A 24,858-nucleotide genomic window follows, 5' to 3' on the forward strand; every position below is an offset into this window, starting at 1 on the left:
AATAATAATATAAATAGTACATATATCAGCCCGTCTTGGCCGGATTTATAATCGAACAACCAATGAAATATTAAAGTCTCCATTTGTGGAATTTGTTTGTCGACGAAAATGCTTAAATAGTATGTTATTTGTTAATTTATTTATATGCTTTCAATTTAAATAATATATTTATTTATTAAATTAAATTTGAGTAATATGTGTTTTACAATATTAAATTTTTTTTTTTTTTGATAAGCATATATACAACACTTCAAACAATATATAAACAACACTTCACACATACTACCCGTGAGTATTTCATCACAGGCAAAAAAGCATGTGGAAGTAGATTCTTTTTTTGGTTTGAAGAGTGGGGGTAATACAACTTTTAGTCACTAAAATTTGGGCAATGATAATGCTCTATGTAAGTCTATAAGGAAGATAAGGAGATAAATTTAATATTTTTATTTTTATTTTTTGGATATATTTTGTCTTTGTGTTATTATAAATTCTTTTTAAAAGAATATAAGAAATCTCCCACTCAATGCCACATTAGCAAAATCAATCTAATTTGACTTTTGAAATTCCACATCACCGGTTTGACTGTCCAAAATGATGAAAATCTGCCCGTATGATCAGATTGAAACAATTTTAAATATTGAGTACTTAGATTGAAATATTTGAAAATTGAGTGACTGAATTGGAATTTGACCCAAATTTCAGTGACTAAAAGTTGTATTACCGGTGATTATGGTGGGTCCCATTCATAGAGAGGATTTGCAAATGAGTAAAATGCATGTGGCATGTGACATGTGGATGCTATAATCAAGGGATCATGTATTTGGTAAATTCTTTGTAAATTTTTTCAAAACAATTAATGAAAGAAAATGATAAAAATCGTAACAGAATTCGTGAGCTTCACATAATACACATCAAATCATGTGTATACAATTCAATTATTGAAATAATCTCTATCGTTATTGATTAACGAAACATATCGACCAGAACTTATGATTACAAACAAGACGTCGCATCAATGGGCCAGAGCTTATGGTGGTGGTTTGGACCTGGAGATCATGCGAATGGCCATAGCAAGTTGGACTTGTTAGCGTAGTTGGCTTTTCGTTTTTCACGTAGGTGGAAAACTAGAAATAGGTCCACTAATGTAAAATTGCAAACCCAACTTGTAAAGTTTTAACTATTGATGCTTTCGTTTCGTTGAGAGTATAGTGTGTGCGAATCAAACATAGAACTCATGGGTGGGTCAAAGTACATTGTGGGTTATTTGTGGTTGGGCTGATTATGTAAAAGGTTGTCTATGGTGAAAGAATGGTCAATGTACTTTTGAAAAATGATCGATAAAGTTTTTAGACTTTGTTTCGGGTTAAATGGCCATTGCACTTTGAATGTTGGGCTAAACAAGCCCCTCATACTAATTTTCGTTATAACAGTGTTGATGTGGCTGTTAAATATATGAAATGTATTTTATTTATTATTATTAATGTGGCAGAAACGTGTTATTAAGCAATAAAATGACGACACTTGTCATTAATTTATTTATAATTTTTAAACTTGTGTTATACTTTGCATCAACAAAGTCTTTTGAGTGTTTGCAGGGGAGCAAGATCAAGATCAAGAAGAACTAGGAGGTCGATGAGAAAGGAAGAAGAAGACAACAGAGAAACTTGTACTGTCATGCACAGTACAAAGACAAGACATAAATGAAATACAAATGAATAAGTAAATGAAATTGGGCCAAAGATGGGCCACATTATAAACTAGACTAAGATACATAAAAGAGACGAACAAAGAACGGCCCAAAACTATAAAGAGCTAAAGCCTACAAGAAGAAGGCCCAAGATCCAAAAACAATGGAGCTCCGTACTCTGGCCCACCCTCATTTTGTAAAATTCCATGGTTTTGGGTCTCAAATAGGTTATTTTCTGTTTTTAAGGGTATTTTTATAATTTTACGTTTTAACTCATAATTTTACGTTTTAGCTCAAGGAGAGCTTGGGGTGCTGGTTTGGATGTGTTTGAGAATGAGCCTGATGTTCCTAAGGAGCTCTTTGCATTGGACAATGTTGTGATGACACCACATAATGCAGTACTTACACCGGAATCTTTGAAGGATGTAGCGAAACATGCGGTGGGGAACTTGGAAGCTTTCTTTGCAGACAGACCATTACTTTCTCCATACATGGATGATTGAATGAATTTGTTGTTTCTGTTGACATTTTGGACATTAGGGGAACCCACATTACATGGGCTTACAATTGGGTTTACAAGACAAGTATTTGGGTGACCCATTCTTACTCAAAAGCCATGTCAAAGAGTTGAGTCCTAACACTCACCTTATAAGTCACTCACCATCTCCACATTTTTCCAATGTGGAACTCTTTTGTGTGGGTTCCAACAGTTTCGGTTTTATCGATTGCCATGTCAGTATTTTGCTCTTCATAGAAACAAACACAGTATTTTGCTCTCTGTCACAATAAGAGGCTTCCTTTGCTTGAAATATAAGCAACGGAAAGCAAACATAAATTGTAGAAACCACCATCACTGTAACTTCATTACAGCTGCAACTCACGTAATACAACTTAACTTACAAACACCAGAAGGACATTCATCTAAACATAAAAAGAAATGCACACTGTGCATTAAGCACTCCTTAACAAAAACATTTCATTACAAGGAAACCTTAATTTTCTTTGACACTCTCTTATTTCAAATCATCCAGCTTAACAAGGGCAACATTTTTAGATAACTACAGCAAAAGTTGCTGCAATGGGACTTCTAACGACATATTTTCCAGACACCCACATTAGAGAACCGAACGTAAACGTCGGATCTTCCACGGTTTCGTACCCAATAAAGGTAACTTCGTAGCTCAATTTCTGGCCCAACTTTTCGAACTTCAATGTATTGGGCTTTACAACTACAGCAACTCCATTAGGTTCCTCCAGGTGCACCATGTAACTACTGTTTGGTGTCCCAACATTAGTCAATGTTCGATTGTACGTCATGCTTACATTTCTTCCTTTACCTTCAAAATTCACTGCAAAGGAAGGGTAATTCAGGTCACCAGGTTGAGGAGCAAACTTTTCTGGACATCTAAAATTTCCTCTTGATATTGCAGCGATCTGATAAAGGGTGTATTTTAGGCTACATAGATAGAGTAGATACTCTTCTCCAGTAATATCATACACAAGGCCTGGATCAACAGCAGCTTCAGGATTTACGTGGCCCGCACCAAATGCGAAAGGTGTTGCTGGTTCAAAATCATATGATTCAGCGATGGGAGTCTTCTTGTTGTCCATAGTATAAGCAGTTGTCATGAGGGCTGATTTAATTGCAGCAGGAGACCAATTTTTATGAATTGACTTTAGTAGTGCAACTAGGCCGCTGACATGGGGGCAGGACATTGAGGTGCCTGAAATGATATTGAACTCAACACTTCTCTTATCACCCATGAGCTCACTTGGGCTTACTACGGGCGGCCAAGCAGCTAAGATGTTTGCTCCCGGTGCAGTCACATCTGGCTTAATCACATTAAGGTCAACTATATTCGGTCCTCTTGATGAAAACGCTGCCATCATCGGTGCACGAGTACCATACAAAGTCCCCTCGAAGATAATGGATGCTGTCGGTTTTTGAGATGATTTTAAATATTTAATTATGGCTTCACCTTTTGAGAAACCTAAAGCAATGGCTGGTAAAACGTGTGGATCAGCAGGGAGTTCTTCGCCTCTGGATTCAGTATTGAGTAGCAGCATTCCAGCTCCTCCTGCTAATTTCACTGCCTCTCCCATAGCAAATTTCGGATGTTTCCCACTATGGCACAATACAATATTTCCTTCGACAAGATTGTGATCAAGGGATTCAGGAATACAATAATCCGCTCCTTCACCACCTGCTGTCGTTCCATACACAAGCCGTAAGTGCTTGGTTGCTTTGCTTTGAGATAGTGATGAACCTTGAAACGATAGGCCATTTCCAAGCTTGACGGTTGCTGTGAAGCTCCTATCTACAGAACTAGCTGCAATTGTCATGAGCCACGGCGCAGTATTGGTTACAGTGGAGAAAGATGGACCGTCATTGCCTGCAGCGCATACAACAGATACCCCTTTTTGGATGGCCCCAAATGCAGCTATGGCAACAACATCCAAATAATAAGGCAAAGCATCACCTCCCAAAGAGAGAGAGAGTATATCAACACCATCGGTAACAGCTTGATCGATAGCTGCCAGTAAATCAGCAGTTACACCACCTTTTTTCCACAGCGCTTTGTAAACAGCAATTCTTGATGTGTACATCATACCACTTGCTGAGCCACTTGCGAAACCAAATAAACTTGCCTTGTCTACAACACTGCCTCCCGCAGTTGAGGCAGTGTGTGTCCCATGGCCATCTTTATCCCGAGGGGAGAAATAATCAATCGTTTGATTAATTTTTCCGTAAGTTGCTTCATACCCCTTGTAGAAATATCTCGCCCCAATCAGCTTCTTGTTGCAATTTGATGGTGAAAACCTTTTTCCCTTCTCACATTCGCCCTTCCATTTAGCAGGCACTGGAGGCATGCCCGAGTCATGGAAACTGCTGTGTTCAGGCCAAATTCCAGTGTCAAGAACTCCAATCACCACGTCGGAAGATGAGTTGGAGGCACTCCATAGTCCCTTGGCAGATTTAAGGCCAAGGAACTCAGGAGTGTGGGTGGTGTGTAGGCTTAGCTTTCTATCAGGATTGGCATAGAGAAAGCCTTCCATTTTCTTCAGGGACTCGAGTTGTTTGGTGGAAAGCTTTGCTGCAAAACCAGAAACAGCATTTTCATAGGTGTAAAGGAGGTCAGGTGGTGTTTTGTCATCTTCTTCGTCCTCCTCAATGGATAGATCATAGACTGAATCCACCAAATCTTGGTACCATTGTTGAGGATTTGAGGCCATCATCTTTGTGCTGTCCATGTGAACTATGTATGTTTTCTTCTCTGCAAGAGCAAATGATGCTGCAGCCATGAAGACTAAGAACAGAAAGAATGCTCTGGAGATCATGGTAGCTGCAGATTTGTTTGTAGCTCTCACGTTTCCTCAACCAGAATGAATGGAGAAGTATGGAATATGTAGCACAAAGAAGCATACAATTATATTATATAGGCAAATAGAAGGTAAGTGGAGCATTTTCGACCTCGATAGGGAGTGTTATTATATTTTAAAAAATCATAACTATATCCTCTCTATTCAATATTAAAATATCGAAATATATTTTAATAATATTATAAGCATAAAAATTATATATTATTAAATTAATTTGAAAATATAAAATTATCAAAAAAATTTGGTCGAGCTAGATTTCTAAAAATCACAAAGTGAGTACCCACCCGGAATTACACCTATACTAAGTATTAAGGTAAACTTTAGTCACGCCCCTACTTTTATTAAAAACACCCCGACTTCAATTGATCACGTGTTGTTTTAGGGTTTGTCTCAAAACACCCCATAGGCTCATTCTATTTCTTACCTTCTTCCACTACAGAGTAACGAGCTCCCCTGCCTCAACCCCATAGGTGAAATCCATTTCGCATGTCATCGATCTTGCTGCAGACCACGATTTGAAGTGCTTCTCCGACGTTCTCTGACCTCCGAACTCTACTCCTCGTCTTCGGAATCTACTAGTGAGTACTTCTGCTCGGATTTTTGTGGTTCTGATAATCTTGATCGTGGATGCTTGAGGTAATAATGTCTTTTCTTCTCTCCTATTTGATTTTGTTTCTGGTTCTGTTTCATTGAAGAAAAACATATGCTTATGTTGTTGGCCTCCATGTTGGGTGAGAAGGGATAATGTATAGAAATTTGTGTTTTGTTGATGTGACTGTATTGAAAGATATGTTTTGCTGATGTGACTGTGTTAAGAGACGTGGTTGGCTTGACTTTTTGTGTAATAGAGGTGGAACCGGGCCAGCCCAGCAAATAGGGCACCATTGCAGTTGCCCTTAGCTCTTAAGTTTACTCTTCTTCATTGCTTCAATTTTTTTTATTTAAAAAAATGGATGTTGTTTTGAGTCTCGGTATACTGAGTCAATGTTACTATGTTCAAACTAGTGAAACGCTTGCATGTTATCCTTTGAGATTGGGTACCAAGATGGGTTTCAGTCTTGGACCTGTTATGAAGAGATTTGGGACGAGATCATACCTTGATCAAGCTTCCGTTAATTTTATTACTTTGTTCGTTGCCCTCCTTTCCACTTGCATAGTGACTGGGTACCAAGATGGGTTTCAATTTTGTACTGAGACATTTGATTTCTCCTCTACCCTTGTTTATCCTCTGTTTTTATGGTTTGGAGTGTATTTTGAAAATGTTCTAGATTTAGTGTACTTTTGGTGTATTTATAAAAATGTAAGATTCTAAGAGGTTTGTTTAACAAATGACGACTTTAATAAAACTTATGATTGTGATTTAAGTTTACCAAGCACTAATTAAGTAAGGACAATGTTAGAGACCCCCAAAATTTGATCACCAAAAGTCTCTCAAATCTATGTGGCATTAAAATAATCATTGATTAAAAAATACACATATAGGACCCACTTCACATATAACCCTCCACATTAAATGAGAATATTTTAGGAGTCACTTTTTAAAGGTCTCAAGCATTATTCATTGAGTAATTGGCAAACAAGGCCTCGTGTCAATGGCCCATAGCAAGTTGGATTTGTTTTCGTGAAAGGGTGGAGGTGGAAATGGGTCATGTATCCTAGCATTCCTCTCTCAATGAGATATCGACATGACTCCCAAGTCCTAAGTTACTGCGAGATCACGTTGGGTCAATGGCCCACGGTCGTAGCATCAAAAGATTAAATTATTCGATTTTATCCACTACAATGTACGTACACCATTATTAAAGGTGGTTCAATTATTGAAGCATGTCTCCTAAAGCTCTCTCAAACAGCGAATCATTTTATTTTTTGTGCTACTTTTGTTTTGTATATCTTCACAATGTAGATGTGAGGAAAGATTTTACGTGCACAAGTGAAGTCACCCTGACATGGAATTTGCTTTGAAAAGTGACCAAATTTTGTATTCTCATATGAAATCATGCAAGGTTAATCATCAATTATAGCTCCAAAAGAACCATATATATTGTGTAATCAATATAAATAAGAATGGAATGGATATCTTATGAGTTAATCATGTTTCTTTGGTAATTGTGCACTTTACTTTTTAGGGTTACATTTGAATAGTATGGAATGTATATAGACAAATAGAAGCGAGACAACAAACAATGATATAACCCCAAAATATAACCTATATTTTACCCCCAATCAATGTGAATTGCTCGATGTTAAGCGAGTCTTACATATGTGTTTATATTAAAAAGTAAGATAAGGACTAAACCAAAATTTTGACCTCTCCTAACATCAAATATTATAATGTATGGAGAACGTATATTTTTTTTTAATTATTTTTCACATTATGTACCCAAACTATTTATTTGAAATAATATGAAAGAGACTTAATACGAAATTGAATCACTTTAATAAAAGATTAATTAACAATAAATCCCTCAAATCAAATTTTTATTCCAATAGTTCCCCTCTATTTTTTTTTTAAACTCAAGGACCATAAGTGGATATGATTTATTTTTAAAATATCTTATATATAAACCATAATTCCCTTAAGCCCTGTTTTAATTCTAAATTTCAACAATTAAATATCTTTTTTGACGTCAGTGTGATTGGACAGGTATAAATCACTCGTTTGAGCTCTAGTTGAGACAATTTTTATGGCACTCGAAAGAATACTCATATAATTGTGTCTAATGCTTTTTTGGAGATTCGAACATTTTAATGATCAAATAGAGTCTCAAAGTTTGTGCATGACATCAGTGTTTTTGAAAAGCCTTAACTCGCTCGTTTAAACTCTAATTGAGATGTTTTTGCCATTTTGTGGAGTTCGAAAGAAAGAAGAATCTAAAACCCACATAATTGTGTCTAATAATTTGGAGGCACTCCATAGTCCTTTGCCTGCTTGCAGGCCAAGGGACTGAGGAGTGTGGGTTGTGTGTAAACGTAGCTTTCTTTCAGGAGTGGCGTAGAGAAAGCCATCCATTTAATTTCTTCAAGGACTCAAGTTGTTTGGTGGAAAGCTTTGTTGCAAAACCAGAAACAACATTTTCATAGGTGTAAAGGAGGTCAGGTGGTGTTGGATTGTCGTCTTCTTCTTCCTCCTCAATTGATAGGTCATAGACGGAATCCATCAAATCTTTGTACCATTGTTGGGGATTTGAGGCCATCATCTTTGTGTGGTCCATGTGAACTATCTATGTTTTCTTATCTACAAGAGCAAATGATGCTGAGTAGAAAGCAAAAAACTGTCTACAATAATCATCAAGAGTATCCACGATGGAGCTCTTGGAATACTCTTTATCAGTGTCTACCCGGCTTTGACGAGAGAAGTCTAATCTTATGAACCATTTGTGGAATTTGTTTGCTGACGAAGATACCTAGATTGTATATTATACGTTAATTTATTTATATATTTTCAATTTAAATAATAGATTTATTTGTATTATCGTCGTGATAAATTACATGAGTAATCTTAAATAGAAATTGAGAAATATGTGTTTTATTATATTAAATTTGAGCCTATTTTGGGAGAGGGTTTTAGAGAGTAGAATTGTAGCATTTTCTTAGTTTGAAGAGTGGTTTATGAGAAGATTTGAAAAGGCGCAAAATGCATGACGTGAATGCTATATAATCAAGTATGTATTTGGTTAATTTTTTTGGGAATTTTAAAAATCAAAAATTAATGAACAAAAATGATAAAAATTCTAACATTTGGTATCCTGGTTGTTGATTTGGATGCACAGAATCCAAATGAATTTGTGGGTTTTATATATCCAACATAATACGGATGAAATTCTATGTTTACAACTCAATTATTTGGATCTCTATTATTACTGATTAAAGAAACATATGGGCCAAAGCTTATGATGGCAAACAAGTTGGAATAGCTTGCGTTTTCACGTGGGTGGAAGTGGAAGTGGAAATGGGTCATGTATCCTAGTAAGTAGTATTCCTCTCTCAATGACATTACTCCAAACTCCAAAGTCCGAAGTTACTACGAGATGACGCGGGTCAATGGCCCACGGCCATAGCATCCAAAGATTAAATTATTGGATTTTATTCATTACACTGTACGTACCCATCATTAAAGGTGATTAAATTACTAAAGCTTTTCTTCTAAAGCTCTCTCAAACAACCAATCATTTTATGTTTGTGTTACTTTTGTTTCTATATCCTCACAATGTAGATGTGAGGAAAGCTTTTACGTGTACAAGTCAAGTCAGCCTGACATGGAATTTGCGTTCAAAAGTAGTCAAATTTGCGTTCAAAGCATGGAAGAATCGTCAATTATAGCTCCAAAAGAAACCATATATATATATATATATATATATATAGAAGGCTTCTCAGGTGCGGGATTCCACACTTTATTTAAAATGCGGGATCCATCTAACACCATTTATGTACGGGTCCCATCACATGTGAGGGCCACACTTACATATAATGAATGGTGTTAGATGAATCCCTCATTTTAAATAAAGTGAGGGATCCCTCACTTGAGAATTTTCATATATATATATATATATATATACAGAAATTCTCCTATGTGGACCAAAAGTGTGGACAAAGTTTGTGGACTTGTTTTTTAACCATAGATGTGGTGGGTCCCATAATAAATGTGTGGCCCCCACTTATGTTGTGATTGATTACAACTATTGGATTTTGGTCCAGGTCCACACTTTTTGCTCCACATAGGAGAATTCATATATATATATATATTCTGTAAACAATATAAATAAGAATGGAATGGATATGTTATGAGTTAATCATGTTTCTTTGATAATTGTGCTCTTTACTCTTTAGGGTTACAATTGAATCCTGTGGAATGCATATAGACAAATAGAAGGGAGGAAACAAGTAATGATATAACCCAAAATATAACCTATATTTTACCCCCAAATCAATGTGAATTGCTCGATGTTAAGCGAGCCTTACATATTTGTTTATAATTAATTACTATTTCACGTGCCAAAGATTTTGGGTAAAATGAGGATCATATTTTGTGAGAGAAGTCTAATCTTATGAACCATTTGTGGAATTTGTTTGCTGACGAAGATGCATAAATTGTATATTATTCGTTAATTTATTTATATATTTTCGATTTGAATAATAAATTTAATTTTTTTTTTTTGGAGAGAGTTAGAGAGTAAACATTGTAGTATTTCTAGTTTGAAGAGTGATTATTGTAGATCCCATTCATAGAGAGGATTTGAAAAGGAGTAGAAATGCTAATTTATTTTAAAATGAGGATCATATTTTGGGCTAAACTATGTAGCATTACTCTAAAATGTATGCTTGTGACCGAATATTATATTAAAAAAAAAAGATATGGACTAAACAAAAATTTTGACCTCTCCTAACATCAACTATTATAAATTTTGAAGAACGTATATTTTTTATTATTTTTCATAATATGGACCCAAACTATTTATTTGAAATAATATGAAAGAGAGATAATACGAAATTGAATCAAGGATTAATTAGTAATAAATCCCTCAAATCAAACGTCAATAGGTTCACTCTAATTTTTTTTAACTAATAAGGTCCATAAGTGAATATGATTTATTTTTAAAATATTTTTATATTGACCATGTTTCCATACTTATAATTTTTGTTGACATCAGTGTGATTGATTGGATCATCATAAATCACTCGTTTAAGCTCCAATTGAGACAATGTTTATGGCGTTTGAAAGAAGACTCAAAGACTCATATAATTGTGTCCAATACTTTTTTGGAGATTCGAACATTTTAAAGGTCAAATAAAGTAGAAAGTTTGCGCATGATATCAATGTGTTCGGACAACCTTAACTCACTCGTTCGGGCTCTAATTGAGATGCTCTTTGTGGAGTTTGAAATAAGACTCTAAGACCCACAGTATTGTGTCTAATAATTTGGAGATTCGAACATTTTAAAGTTCAAATTGAGGCTCGAAGTTTACGTATCGGAGTTGTGTTTCTAACGTCGATGTGTTCGATCAGATAGACATAGCAGGCACTAGAGGCATGCCCGAGTCATGGAAACTGCTGTGTTCAGCCCAAATTCCAATATCAACCACTCCAATATTCACCACGTCAGAAGATTATAAGTTGGGGGCACTCCATAGTCCCTTGCCAGCTTGCAGGCCAAGGAACTGAGGAGTGTGAGTTGTGTGTAGACATAGCTTTCTATAAGGATTGGCATAGAGAAAGCCATCCATTTTCTTCAAGGACTCAAGTTGTTTGGTGGAATGCTTTGCTGCAAAACCAGAGACAACATTTTCATAGGTGTAAAGGAGGTCAGGTGGGGGTTGTTTCTTGGTCCTTAATTGATAGGTCATGGACGGAATCCATCAAATCTTTGTACCATTGTTGGGGATTTGAGGCCATCATCTTTGTGTGGTCCATGTGAACTATATATGTATTCTTCTCTACAAAAGCAAATGATACTCTGGCCATGAAGACTAGAAACAGAAAGAATGATCATGGTAGCTGTAAGAATAATGCTTGAGACTCTCAAAAAGTGTCTCCCAAAAGACTCTCTTTTAATTTGGAGTGTTAGATATGAAGTGGGTCCTATATGTGTGTTTTTAATCAATGATTATTTTAATGTCACATAAATTTGAGAGACTTTTGAGGGTCATATTTTGGGTGCCTCTAACATTGTCCTAACTGTAAATAGGACAAAGAACACGAATCTTCAATGGTGTCCCAGTTTCATTTGCTCATCTCGACCTCCAAAGGCGAGTATTTGTTTTTTTTATTTTTTTGATAATCATTACATTAGTGTTGTGAGAAATTAAGGCAAAAGTTTGCATAAATAGAGAGTGAAAGTCATCCAGCTTAAAGTATGCAACTTTTGTATGTCTTTGCTTCATAGGACAAAGCACTTTCATCTTCAAAATAAAAGTGTACTGAGTAGAAAGCAAAAAACTGTCTACAGTAATCATTAAGAGTATCCATAATGGAGCTCTTGGAATACTCTTTGTCAGTGTCTATCAGGCTTTGGCAAGAGAAGTCTAATCTTATGAATCATTTGTCGAATTTCTTAGTTTGAAGAGTGGTTTATGATGGGTCACATTCCTAGAGAAGATTTGAAAAGGCATAAAATGCATGGCGTGGATGCTATAATCAAGGACGCCTTTGGTAAATTTTTTTGGGAATTTTAAAAATCAAAAATTAATGAGCGGAACTCCACCTGTTAAGTTGGATACACAATATCCAAGTGAATTTATGGGTTCCACATTTCTCACATAATATACATGAAATTATATGTGTACAACTCAATTGTTGGGATCTCTATTATTACTGATTAAAGAAACATATGGGCCAGAGCTTATCATGGCAAACAAGACGTGGAATCAATGGGCCAGAGCTTATGGTGGTGGTTTGGACCTGGAGATCACCCGAGTGGGCCATAGCAAGTTGGACTAGTTATAGCGTGGTTAGCTTTTCGTTTTTCACGTTGGTGGAAAACTGGAAAGAGGTCCACTAATGCAAAATTGCAAACCCATCTTACAAAGTTTTTAGCTATTGATGCTTTCGTTGAGCGTATCATGGCCACTGGGCAGTGTGTGCCAATAAAACATAGAACTCACTGGTTTGGGCCAAAGTATACATTGTGGGTTGTTTGTGGTTGGGCTGATTACGCAAAAGGTTGCATATGGTGAAAGAATGGTCACTGTAAAAGAAACTTGTAGATCACATAAAGAGCAATAATGTAACCTATACAATCAGATACTCAGTTATCATAATTTTTTTTGGACAAATCTTCCATATTTGCTGCTTTAATCTCTTTCTAAATTGAAAGGAAAACAGAATTCTTATAATATACCAGATAAAAAAAAATTCCTAACATTAAAAAAAAAATAACAACACTTGAGAATTGATTCATAACCATGAACCCAACTTGTTTTTTTCCCATTAACCTAGGATACAAGAAAAAATAATTAGAAACCACAAAAAAAGTCGAATGGACAAGTCGGCCAAGATAAGTCTTGCTCAGTATATAGTAATTAGCTAGAGATAAAGGTAGAACCACAAAGCAATGCACCACCATTGCTCTTACATAGTGTAGTGCTTTTACAAACAAAACGGAAATAAGCAAAAAAAACATAAATGTAGTCCATGAAAATAAAAACACCAGAATCAATTTGGACTTGTACAGAGAGATGCTTCTACTTGTTTATGTTAATGCAAATCATTGTTCAGAGTTCAGACTAAGTAAGAGCACACTTGAATGGATTGCAAGAATACTTGAAAAATAAGAGTACAATATATTTCTCTAAGAACAATAAAGTTACACATTCAATTAACAGTCATCCTTGAACCTAAATATTTGTTGAAAGATAAAAGTTGATGCTCTTAGTTCACAGAATAACACCGCCTAGCAAATTAAGTTATTCAAAGCACTCGAGCCCTTGCTCAAAGAATACGGAAAATTCACGTTCATATATTGCCTGTAATTCTACCAATAATGAAGGGGAAAATTGTAGGGCATTGTTACATGTTAACAATGCTGACATAGATACGCAATGGTGGGGCTATGTTAATGAATTACAGAGAAAAATAAACAATGTGGATGCAGGAAGTCAAAAGCATCAGATTAGTTCTTTTACCTCATCCCATCTGTGCAACGAATCATCTATGGTATAACTTCCAATTGGGTTGGAGAGGGGTGAAGAGGCTGAAACATAGAACATTCGGTGTATCGTCAGTGGTGTTCATCAAGTTCATTCATTTAGGTTGCAGTTGCGAAGGTAAGGATGATCATAATTGATGTACTTGGTCCAGTAGGACCGATATTTTGTCATTGCTAATTCAAGCCATGGTTTCATGTTGCCATTGTAGTGGATAACTGCTGCCTTTTCAATCTCTGACCTATCAATGCTTGGATTGTAGCCCAAACCAAGCACATGCCATGACTTCTCAAGTGGATGTGTCAGACGATAAAATGTAATCAGCCCTGGAGGCAGCGTTCCTAGCTTCCAAAGGACTCTATCTTCATTCTAAAATCACCCAAGGAGAAAGAAAAGAATCAGCTCACTGACTTCCTCATTTGGTGGTGCATTTTAAACAGGGTACGACACCAACAAGTATTACTCTCACACATTTTAAACATTTAAACAACAATATACAGGATCCTCAGGTAAGTCAATGGTCAGTACAACGATTATAAATGGAACAATAAAGCAGTGCCTTCTAAGCAGTACAAAAGAAATATAAGATGACAGATTCCAAATTAAGGGCATACTTGTTCATCTCAACCCACAGAATCAATTATAGGCCAATGTGTGGAAAGTGTATGCAGAATGAGAAAACAGAACATGAATTAGAAGAGGTAAAAAAAACTAACCTCGCTTTGCCACATATGATATATACCAGTAATATTCTTCATTTTCCACTCCTTAAGATCAAAAATATTCATTCCATATGCCCATCCACATGCATTTGGATCAAAATTTCTAGCAATAAGAGGGTTTGAGAAGTTTAGGTACTTATCAAATCTATGAAAGCTTTCACCACATGTTTCCACTGCGCCATTCACTTTCCCATGGAGATTCACAGACCACAGCCGGGTCAAGTCTTTCTGTACAACAATATCGTCATCAAGAAACAATATCTTATCCAGCTTGGGATAGACCTCCGGAAGATAGAACCTTAAGTGGTTAAGCATTGACAGATACTTTGGGTTTCGATACTTCAGATTTCCAGAACCAGTTGTAACGGCCAACGTGTGATGATAATAGTATTCTTTCATTGCAGCAGACTCAAGCTGCTTCAGAACTGGGCAGTACGAGGAGTTAAGCCACTTAAAGTCATCAACATTTTCAACATGAATGGTAGCTTTTCCAGGTGGGTTCAACAGAAACCACATTTTCATTGCTCCAAAGTTCAGTTTATCAGTCACAAGATGGAAAACGTGCTTGGAAGGGTCCTACATTACCATCACAAAGTAATTCAGTCAAAATCTCTGGACAAATAGCGGCAAGATGTGAAAAATTACAAAAAATGACACAAGTAGCATTCAAGTCACTGCCATGGAAGACCGTTCACATTACCTTGGCATTCGTGATTGTTGAGTTGACAACAACAGAAGCGGCCAAGACATTATCAGAGAAGAGTGCATAATGGTAAAGATTAGGCTTTTCCAGATTCTCAGTTTTAGGGAACACTCTCTTCTCAGGAGGAAGCAGATAGTAATCTATGGTTAAGCGCAAAGATAAGCAATGGATTCCGTTTGGAAGCGTTTTGGCAGCTAACTGACTCAAGATTGTGCTCTGTTTCTTCAAGCTTCTAACTTGCTCATCAGCTGTTTGTAGCATTGCTCTGAGCTTCCCAGTGACCATCTTGCAATCGTACAATTGCTCTCTTGCCTTTGACAGAACTTGGCCCATAGATTTGATATTCTCAGCTGCACTGAAATATAACATGTGCACTACCGATTAAGAAAATGCAATGATGATAACGGAATGCAAGAAATACAGAAAAGACAGTAGATCACAGTCAAGCCCATAATCTCTAACCTGTGATGTAGATCAGCATCAGTTGTTGCCTCCCCAAGGGAACGATGACTGGCTTTGAGCTGAATCTGTAGTTCTTGGTGCAAGTCGAGTTTGTTCTTCTCCTTTGCGATACTTAGGTATACCTGTGCCATTATAATTTGATCTCGCATCATACGTACAGTTGAATCGGAATTATCATTCTCATTCTCTTTCCTCCAAGCATTGTACTTCCCTAAATATGCCGTATCAACATATTTGGAGTGTTCAATGTCCGCATTTTCAAGCTTCACAATTGCTTCCTCATCGCGTTGCTCCACCTCAGCTACACGCTTTTCAAGTCGTTTCTCTCTCAAGTTCTGTGAAGTCAAGGTGGGAAATTTTAAACCTGAAGGAAGTGATACAGTAACACTAGCAAATGCTAAAACTTAATAAAGTACATCTCCTTTATTTCCAAAACCAACTGTTGCACCGTCACAAGATATTAAAAGAGGCAAAAAATGATTAGTACATCCAAGGTTCATAATTACCCTTCGAGCTTGCTTTGCGGGTGTATCAATGAATTGCGGATGGTCATCTGCTCAGAACATTTAGACAGCCATCAGACAAAATGCTACAGGAAAGAAACCATAAACAAAAGAAAACAGCAAGTAAGAAAGATAATCCCACCAGAGAGATTGCTGCCACGGCCTTTAGCTGCCACTTGCTTGATGTTCGCAGATTTTTGGTTTGGCTTCAACAAACAAAATCCAAAACATATCAATAAATCAGCAAATATATGTCGAAAACGATTTTACAGCATTAAGATGTTCATGATAGAGCAAAGCACTATATAGAAGCTATTATACAACATTATCCAGACCTCATAGGTGGCATAAATTTCAGGAGCTGTCTCTGAACCAATAATTTTCCACAATGATGACAAATTACTTTTTCTAAAAGAATCAAGACTCAACGGCCCCATATCAGGAGTGTTGGCGGCAATAACATCAAGAACCTGCAAAGGTAGTTTAATGGAACAGATAATTGTCGAAATTTTCTTTTACAAAGCTTCCAGTACTTCTTGGAATTAAAATATTTATGGGTAGCTCTTAACTAAGCCATCACCAAACTTCACTTGCCTCTTTTGGGAGTAAAGATTTCACATGTTGCAATGCCAGCCTTTCTCTCCAATCCATATTCTGCACAACTCCATCGGTTGTTATATCAACAGTAAATCAAAATTCAAATAATCTGCATCTAAAACAGGATTGAAAAGGCACAGTGAACCACCTACCTGTCTACCAGAACCACTTGGAATCTCATTTCTATCTGCACAAATAACAGTAGTCCATTTAAAACACAGACCCCCAGCCATAAAGCACGAAAGAAATTTAAAATATCTTCCTTTTTCTTTTGCTTATTGTATGCTGTGATATGAATATATCAAGTAAATTGTTAGTGCTAAGATAGAAATGATAGTTGCATCATCATGATCATAGTCTGATTCCCAAACATTTTGGGTTGGCTATATAATCCATAAAAAGAAACAGTGAGAATCTACTACTTCGTGGATTCTCATTCACCATTTGTTTCATTCTAAATTCACACTATTCACTAATAGTATAAAAAGATTATGTGGTTGGGCATGGAAAAACTATGCTGGCAGTTGGCTATGTACAGAACACATACCTTTTTTAGGAAAAATTTGGGATATGGCTAAGAAAAAGCACTTTAATACATTCCCTAACAGAAGCAGGAGTTCTGTTTTAGAATACGCTTTTGTTCCCAAAATGACAACATACAGCAGACTGAACCACTACAGAATTTAGTTGGAATGATGAATAAACAAGTCAAAAACGGTGATAAACATCAGTATATGATGGCCATACATAGTATACCCCTTCTAGAAGAGCACATTATAATGTGAAAACATGCAAAAAATGATATAAGCCTCAAAGGATGACCAGCAAGTCTGGGCATAATCTATAATCAATATAAAGGTTTTCCCACAACTACCAAAAGAATAGCGGCCTTCTTGCAGACTAGAAAAGTGTATCTAGAGAGGGTTCTAGCTTTAGCCAAAGAAATGTGGACTATCAAGTATCAACTTTCCACTCAAAAAACATTTTACTATAGATTTGAAATATCAAATATCCTGACGAATACTAGGATGAGATCATGGAACTCCAGTTGACCTAGTTATGAATCAAATGAAAAAGAATTATTGTTATACCGGCTTGTCCATCGATGCATTCTAGGTTAGACACGTTGTGGTTCATGTAGGTCAGGAACATAACCTATCAGAGAAACTAAAACTAGGACAATAAGAAACACAATCATATCAGATTTAACTTCCCACTCCCTCTTTCTTTTGTCTTCCCATTTCTTCCTGCTCACTATGTAAGTATGTATTCCTCTTTCAATTACAATTACAAACCCTGTGACTAATAGTAAACCAGGCACTTACGTTTTCAGGCATTTCATGCTTTATACATGAAAACTTCCAAATTAATAGAAATTACATAGCATCAGAATTAGCCACAAAATTTTAACCACATCAACTCCAACTGGCAGCTCTGCATATGTAAGGATGAAGATGGATTATGATTTTTCACATTTTTATGAAATATCTATTCGTACAACTTATTCTTGGCAATTATCAGACTTCCTACTGTTGTTGTTACTTAATTCCCACAAATTAAAGGCTTTAATTACTTGGGTTTATTATGATGAATGATTTTTGGTCAAAACTGCTTACTTAAAAAAACATGCCCAGTAGCGAATCTAATACTACTTTCAACTATTTATCATAATTCACACATGCCATCCAAACTACATACACATTCATCTTGTATTCACAAATCAGTAAACCACATAACTTAATTTGAAATTTTCAGTGAATCAAATACTACTTTCAACTATTTACTATTACGCCAACAAATAGTTATGCTTATCTTCCACCACCCAAAGATTTAGCATGCAATATGAACGAAAACTTTTAAATTTAAAACAGAAGCAAAACAAATTTAAATCAAACGTAAGTCTCCACAGAATAACGAGATATACAAACAGACATTGCGAAACGGGAAGAATTAAGGACTGAAATGCAGAGAACTAACCAATCGCAGAAATCAAATGCCGTCCCCGACGGACAAAGAAAAAAAACGGAACGAGAACTGTGAATAGAACGATAAGTGCGACAGACAATCGAGATCCACCACCTCGGGTCCTACGGAATCGCGCCCCGAATAAACCCTGCTTCAGCGCCATTGTCTCTCAAAACCTGAGATCACACCGCAGACAAAAAGAGTTCGCCGACACTGCAAAAACACAGACAAATTCGCTTCACCGAGCGCGAGTAAAATTAGAATTACGAGAGGATTTTTTGCGACGAGATCTTGCGAAATTGACAGGAGTCTCCGATGGCTAAGTATGCTAACGGTATTCCATTGATAGGCATCAGCAACAGACACTGAGGAGAGAGAGAGTGTTTTGAAATAATCCAAAGCTTGAAGAGAGAGAAGAGAAGGCGTAGCAGCGTGTCCCGAAAGGAGAATGCAGAGAGAGAGGAAGAGCTTGATCACAGTAAAAAAGCAAGACGCCCGTTAATTTCGTCGCCCGAACAAGAGAGAGACAATATATCGTATTATATATAATCAGGCGTGTGGCTGGGGGCTTCTATTTTTTTAATTCTACTTTTTTGCAAAATTGCAACAACATGCATAGGGGCGACGTCGTTTTCACGGCCAGTCTGGCACCCACACGAACACAACCGACAATATTATCAAATCATCTGTATATTTAAATCATTTTTAAATTCGACAAATGCACATTATAAAATCAATCAAATTACTTAGTCTGTCGCAATGATTTTTTTGGTTAGTCGTGAGAATGAAAATGAGAATAAGAACAGAAATTCAATTCTGATATTTTGGTTGGCGAAGAAATTGTGACAGCGACACTAGATTCCAATGTTTATATGTCGGAATCCATCAGAAAGGATCTATCTAATACAGGATATGGGAATTAGAAACCAACATGGTAATGACAACAACCAGAGGGGTACTTGGTAATGCAGAGATTTCCTACAGAATCGCAATGTTCAAATAATCTCCAATCTGCATATACATATGGAACACAACTCAATGATAAACTCATACCAATGGATGGTTAAGTTCACACAATCACACCTAGAAAAGTTCCATCCTGTAATTCCATATATTAAGCCCACAAATGCACCACAAATCAGTAATACACAATGCTTACAAGGCCATGCGGCAATTAACACACAGTTGCAAGCACCTGTCCCATTAGCTTGGGGTTCCCGTAAACGCTTTTCAGCCAAGCAGGGCGACCACAGCTCCTAATCAGCCAAGAAGACTAATCATGGCTGTCTAACTCAATGACCCCATAAAATACTATGCAGGCATTTGTCTCTTTTATCCTTCTGCTGCTCCCGCCATTTCTCTTGCGGAAGCTCCTGGCTGCTCCTCTCCCAGAATGAGATGAGATTTTCTGATTTTGAACGGAAATTGGGCCTTGGCCCGAAAACTCATTTATGCTGGCCCAGCTAAATAGTCTAAACTTATAGGCCCGGAAATGCAAGGGAATCCAAATGCAGGGCTGTCCTCTTCCTCTCCAAATTCACTGCAAACTGTAAAGCAAGAGCGATTTGGAGAACCAACTGCACCAACATCATCATCACATCCAAAACCCTATACCCAAAGTCATTGAAGGGAAACCCAAAACTTATTTCCGGTTGTCAATGCTCTCCTTCCACTGTGCACACGCCGGCACCGGTACCAGAATCAGCTGACCATTCCACAAAGCAAACATTTCAATTCTTGGGGGCCTTCCATGAGAAACAGAGGCTCAAAGCTTTGCTTGGATGACTTGGGACTATATGTTTCTTCAAAAAGTGGTAGGACTGATTTATTTTGGTGTGAAACCTGATATGTAACTCTCGGAATTCTTTTTGATGCAAAAGATAAATGACTTTAATGGGAAAGGGATTGAAGAAACATGAGCCTTGTCAACTGGTCTGTGGAAATGAATACAGATGCTCTTGTTCTTTTAGCATTTGGTAAAGGGCATTTCCTCAGAAAATGTGAACAGGCATACTCTTCCCTTGAAGCTGAAGCTAGAGAAAAGAAAAGGTGGACTTATCGCAACGTGGTTGATATTGTAGCCAAATATAGTGTGGGGCCACTTTAGTAGGAAGAGCTGAGCAAGTTGATTACAGTTTAGCTCACCCTGTTCACATCAACAATGTCATGGCATTGAAAGAGACTGGGAGGTGCGTTATCCTTTGGAGAAACTGGACAGATACTCTTGCAATGGGTCAGAGGAATCTTATCAACTTGTTATTTTGCTTTTGTTAACAATGAATTGCAGGTACAAGTCATTTTTCATGCACATATTCTTTGTGCTTGAGTTTTGTCATGGAACTATCATGATGCGCTGGTTGTCCTTATGGCCCATGAATGAATCTGAATGTGGTTGCAGTACTGATTCTTTGATACAGGCCCATTGTATATTGTTTGCAAGGCCAAGCCAAGCTCTTGTGAGGGCCTCTCAGAATGATCACTGATGTAGATTCAATTGGATTATTTTCCATTGAAGACAGGTCAGTTAGCAGTGGATTATTTGATTCAGCATTTCAGCCCCACTGTTCTCAAGTCAAATACTCAAATGTAAACATGCCAAATATTTCAGGTAATGGTAGTTCTCTGTTCTTGTGTTATTTACTTTGGAAATGAAATATATTATAACACCGTTGATATTCTTCATATTTTCATGGATCACGTCAGTAAAGATATAAATGGTCATGGCATGCTTCAAAATTGGCACTTCATGAGCCAATCTCACAACATTGTGGGGTAAGGCAGAAGTAGAAGTTCCATAGAGAATTGAAACCACATGAGCTGTACAGACCAATGGACCCATACTACAAGGCTGGCAAGATGTAAATATATATATATTTATGTTTTAGCAATTACTGTTATGTTCTAAAATTAACCATCATTGAAGGGCTAGTGAGCACCAGATGAATTGAAAATTTTGGGGAGAAAGAGACGGAGAATATGATGCCAAGAAAGTCTCCATTTGACTGTGTACTGTTTTGTTCCGTATTCGCTACAAGCAAACAACACACACAGCGTGAGTTAGTGCAAATAAAGATGTGATGGCTCAGTTGACAATGAAGGGTATTATAGCAAGAAATGGAAAATGGTGCATTGAAGAGTTTTACTCACCCCCATCATAGCTTTCTTTAAATGGCAAAAGCCCTAGCCACCTCCCTCCCTATTAGAGTTGGCTTTTTGGGTGGTTGTAACCCACTTGATAGAAGCTTGATGTGCCACTTTTTTTACTGCTATATGAGTATTCCCATTTAGCTTATCTTTTCGTTTCCTATTTGAAGAAGAAGAAAGAACAAAAAATATGTACATGGGTATATGCCAATTGTGTTAATTGTTAGCTAGTTTGCTCAACCTTGTGACACCCTATTAAGCAAAATGTTGTCAAAAGGCCACAGAGTAAACTTAAGAAAAATACCTTTAAGATCAATCGCATTGAGAAAAAAAAAATAGTATATAGGTGTTTAGACTCTTAGAAGAAGCACTATAGTACCCATATACAAGAACAAGAGTGATATCTAACGTTGTAATAATTATAGGGTCATTAAACTTATGAGCCACACATTAAAACTTTGGGAGAGAGTTGTGGAACGGAGATTGTGATCGGTATCCACGATAACTGAAAATCAATTTAGTTTTATGTCAGGATGGTCCACAACGGATGCGATATGTCTACTAAGGGGACTTGTAGAAAATATAGACAAAAGGGAAAAGACCTCCACTTAGTATTTGTAGATTTGGAGAAGGCATATGATAGGGTGCCTAGGGAAGTAATGTGGTGGATTTTACAGAAGAGAGGAGTCTCGACTAGCTATATCACTATGATTAAAGATATGTATGAAGGACCCGTAACTTGTGTTAGGACTATCGAAGAAGTTACAGGAAAATTTCCCATCACACTAGGATTATATTAGGGGTCGGAACTAAGTCCGTTCATGTTCGTTATAGTGATGGACGAACTCACATGACATATCTAAGGTGAGGTACCTTGGTGTATGTTGTTTGCGGATAATATAGTTCTAGTGGATGAGACAATATCGGGAATTAACTCAAAACTTGAAATATGGAGGCAAGCATTAAAGTTTAAAGGATTTAAACTAAGTAGAACTAAAATAGAATATATGAAATGTAAGTTTAGTAAGAGTGGGCAAGCTAGGGAACGAGCAAGCAAATTAAACTAGATGGGAAAGAAGTAACAAAAAGTAAGGCTTTTAAATATCTTGGATCGATCTTCCAAGAAGATGGTGACATAGGTGATGATGTAGTTAATAGGATTAAAAACAAGTGGAATAAGTGGAAGAGTGCATCCGAGGTGTTATGTGACCAGAGAATTCCCTTAAAGTTAAAGGAAAATTTCTATAGGTCAACTATTCGTCCTACAATGATGTATAGTTCTGAGTGTTGGGCTATAAAAAGACAACATATCCAAAAAATGTGTGTAGCAGAAATGTGAATGCTTCGTTGGATGTGTTGTCACACTAGGAAAGATAGGATAAGAAATGAGATTATTAGATTTAAGGTAGGAGTAACACCTATTGAAGATAAGTTACGAAAAAATCGGTTAAGATGATATGGACATATCCAACATTGAGATAGCAATGCGGCAGTGAAGAGGAATGAGAGAATTTTTATAGGAGAGAGTAGGAGGTAGTGAGGTAGACCTAAAAAGATATGGCTTGAAGTGATAAGAAATGATATGAATTTAATAGAAGTGGATGAATGTATGATCCATGATAGAAATGAATGGAGAAAACAAATAAATGTGGTGGATTTCTAATGATGTTATCATAGACTCGTGTAGTCGACCCCAAACTTTTGGGATAAAGGCTCGGACGACGACGACGACGATGAAGAATCTTAGGCACTCATCAAATGCCAAGGTACAAAAGGCAAATTATATGAGAGATCTAAATCGGCACCCTCTTTTGCGTTTTGACAAGTTACATATGCATTGGCGTTTATTACAAGTTACATGTGTTAAAGCAAGAGAGTGAGGCACACACAGAGTCTATCCAATGAAAGGAGGAGGACGACCAAGTGGTGTCTAGAAAAGTGACGAGAGTACTTAGGGCTTGCTTGGACTGAAAAATGAATAGTAGAATAGAGTTAATAGAGGGAGAGTTATGGATAGGGGAGTATGATGAATACCCGCCACACGGGATGGGGGCCCAAGTCTAGCATCACAAGTTTGGGCCTAACTCTCTATTGAAAACCCAGGTTGACAATAGGAGGTTTGTCCTCCCTTATAAGCTAGACTCCAAACCCACCATCTTCCGATGTGGGATTCTCATCAATCCTCCCCCCTTGGGAGCATGCACGTCCTCGTGCATGGCCTTGACTGTACCATTTCGGCATACGGCCCACTTACCGCCCCAAGCCTTGCGAGCCAGGGTCACATAGCCTTGCCAGGTCCAGTGGATCTAGGGCTTTCCAAGTTACTTATAACGGCCTTTTTTTCTTTCTCTTTTTTTTACGGCCTTTTTCTCTTTTCCAACCCGCCCACAATGGACACGGCCCACTGTCTGCTAACCCAACTCCACAAAGGAATGGGCTCTGGGGTAGGCCCGCCTACGATAGTGCCAGTCCACGGGCCTACACGCAGGTGCGTGCACTCTCAATGAAAGCACCAATGATGAATACCCGCCACACGGGATGGGGGCCCAAGTCTAGCATCACAAGTTTGAGCCTAACTCTCTATTGAAAACCCAGGTTGACAATAGGAGGTTTGTCCTCCCTTATAAGCTAGACTTCAAACCCACCATCTTCCGATGTGGGATTCTCATCAGAGTACCATGACTCATCATCACTTGGATAGTGGGTAGAGTGATTGGGAGTTAATGAGATGATTAAGAAATGCTAAACAAAACTTTTATCTAAAACCTCGAAAATCCCCCAAATTGAGGGGTTACAAAATGTTGAGTTGGAGAGTTAAGTGAAGGGGAAGTTATCCCTTCCTCCTTAACCCTCATCACTTAACTCTCCAAAACATTAATTCAAGCAAACCCTTACTCCTACAGTCTGCCGCCATGGCTGCACCCGTTGAAGCATCAATAATTTAAAGTAGTAAATGCTTCAATTTCATATGGTTGGCTCTGATAACAATCAGAATCGCAAGTTCCCTATTTTTTTTTTATTAAATTACAAAAATAGTTGCATGTATGCTGACAA

The 24,858-nt window shown here is 37.2% G+C and overlaps 2 protein-coding genes across 3 annotated transcripts; both read right to left on the minus strand.

Annotated features, from left to right (window-relative positions):
* Window positions 1-2,528: 2,528 nt before the first annotated feature.
* LOC119983171 (subtilisin-like protease SBT1.1) lies at window positions 2,529-5,046 on the minus strand. The gene has a single exon (XM_038826869.1). It carries the CDS (start codon window positions 5,024-5,026, stop codon window positions 2,738-2,740), a length of 2,289 nt encoding a protein of 762 aa, XP_038682797.1. The 5' UTR covers window positions 5,027-5,046; the 3' UTR covers window positions 2,529-2,737.
* Window positions 5,047-13,282: 8,236 nt separating this feature from the next.
* LOC119982507 (polygalacturonate 4-alpha-galacturonosyltransferase-like) lies at window positions 13,283-19,179 on the minus strand. Of its 2 annotated transcripts, XM_038825935.1 has the most exons (11): window positions 18,928-19,179; window positions 18,673-18,836; window positions 16,848-16,882; window positions 16,693-16,752; window positions 16,434-16,568; window positions 16,241-16,304; window positions 16,102-16,148; window positions 15,596-15,930; window positions 15,131-15,488; window positions 14,425-15,006; window positions 13,802-14,077 (listed from the first exon to the last, which is right to left on the minus strand). In XM_038825935.1, the coding sequence occupies exons 2-11, from the start codon at window positions 18,821-18,823 to the stop codon at window positions 13,802-13,804; spliced, it is 2,043 nt and encodes a 680-aa protein (XP_038681863.1). In that variant the 5' UTR covers window positions 18,824-18,836; window positions 18,928-19,179. The 2 variants fall into 2 exon arrangements, with proteins under 2 accessions (XP_038681862.1, XP_038681863.1); XM_038825934.1 differs by lacking the exon at window positions 18,928-19,179 and having other exon boundaries at window positions 13,283-14,077; window positions 18,673-18,823.
* Window positions 19,180-24,858: the final 5,679 nt, after the last annotated feature.

The sequence above is a fragment of the Tripterygium wilfordii genome, chromosome 17, assembly GCF_013401445.1.
Source record: "Tripterygium wilfordii isolate XIE 37 chromosome 17, ASM1340144v1, whole genome shotgun sequence".
Lineage (NCBI taxonomy): Eukaryota > Viridiplantae > Streptophyta > Magnoliopsida > Celastrales > Celastraceae > Tripterygium > Tripterygium wilfordii.

Coding starts and splice junctions, on each gene's coding strand:
- LOC119983171 (XM_038826869.1), bottom strand. CDS start 5,026: ATGATCTCCAGAGCATTCTTTCTGTTCTTAGTCTTCATGGCTGCAGCA.
- LOC119982507 (XM_038825934.1), bottom strand. CDS start 18,823: ATGGCGCTGAAGCAGGGTTTATTCGGGGCGCGATTCCGTAGGACCCGA. Junction 15,007..15,130: donor CAACAATCACGAATGCCAAG/GTAATGTGAACG, acceptor ATGGTAATGTAG/GACCCTTCCAAGCACGTTTT. Junction 14,078..14,424: donor ATCATATGTGGCAAAGCGAG/GTTAGTTTTTTT, acceptor GGGTGATTTTAG/AATGAAGATAGAGTCCTTTG.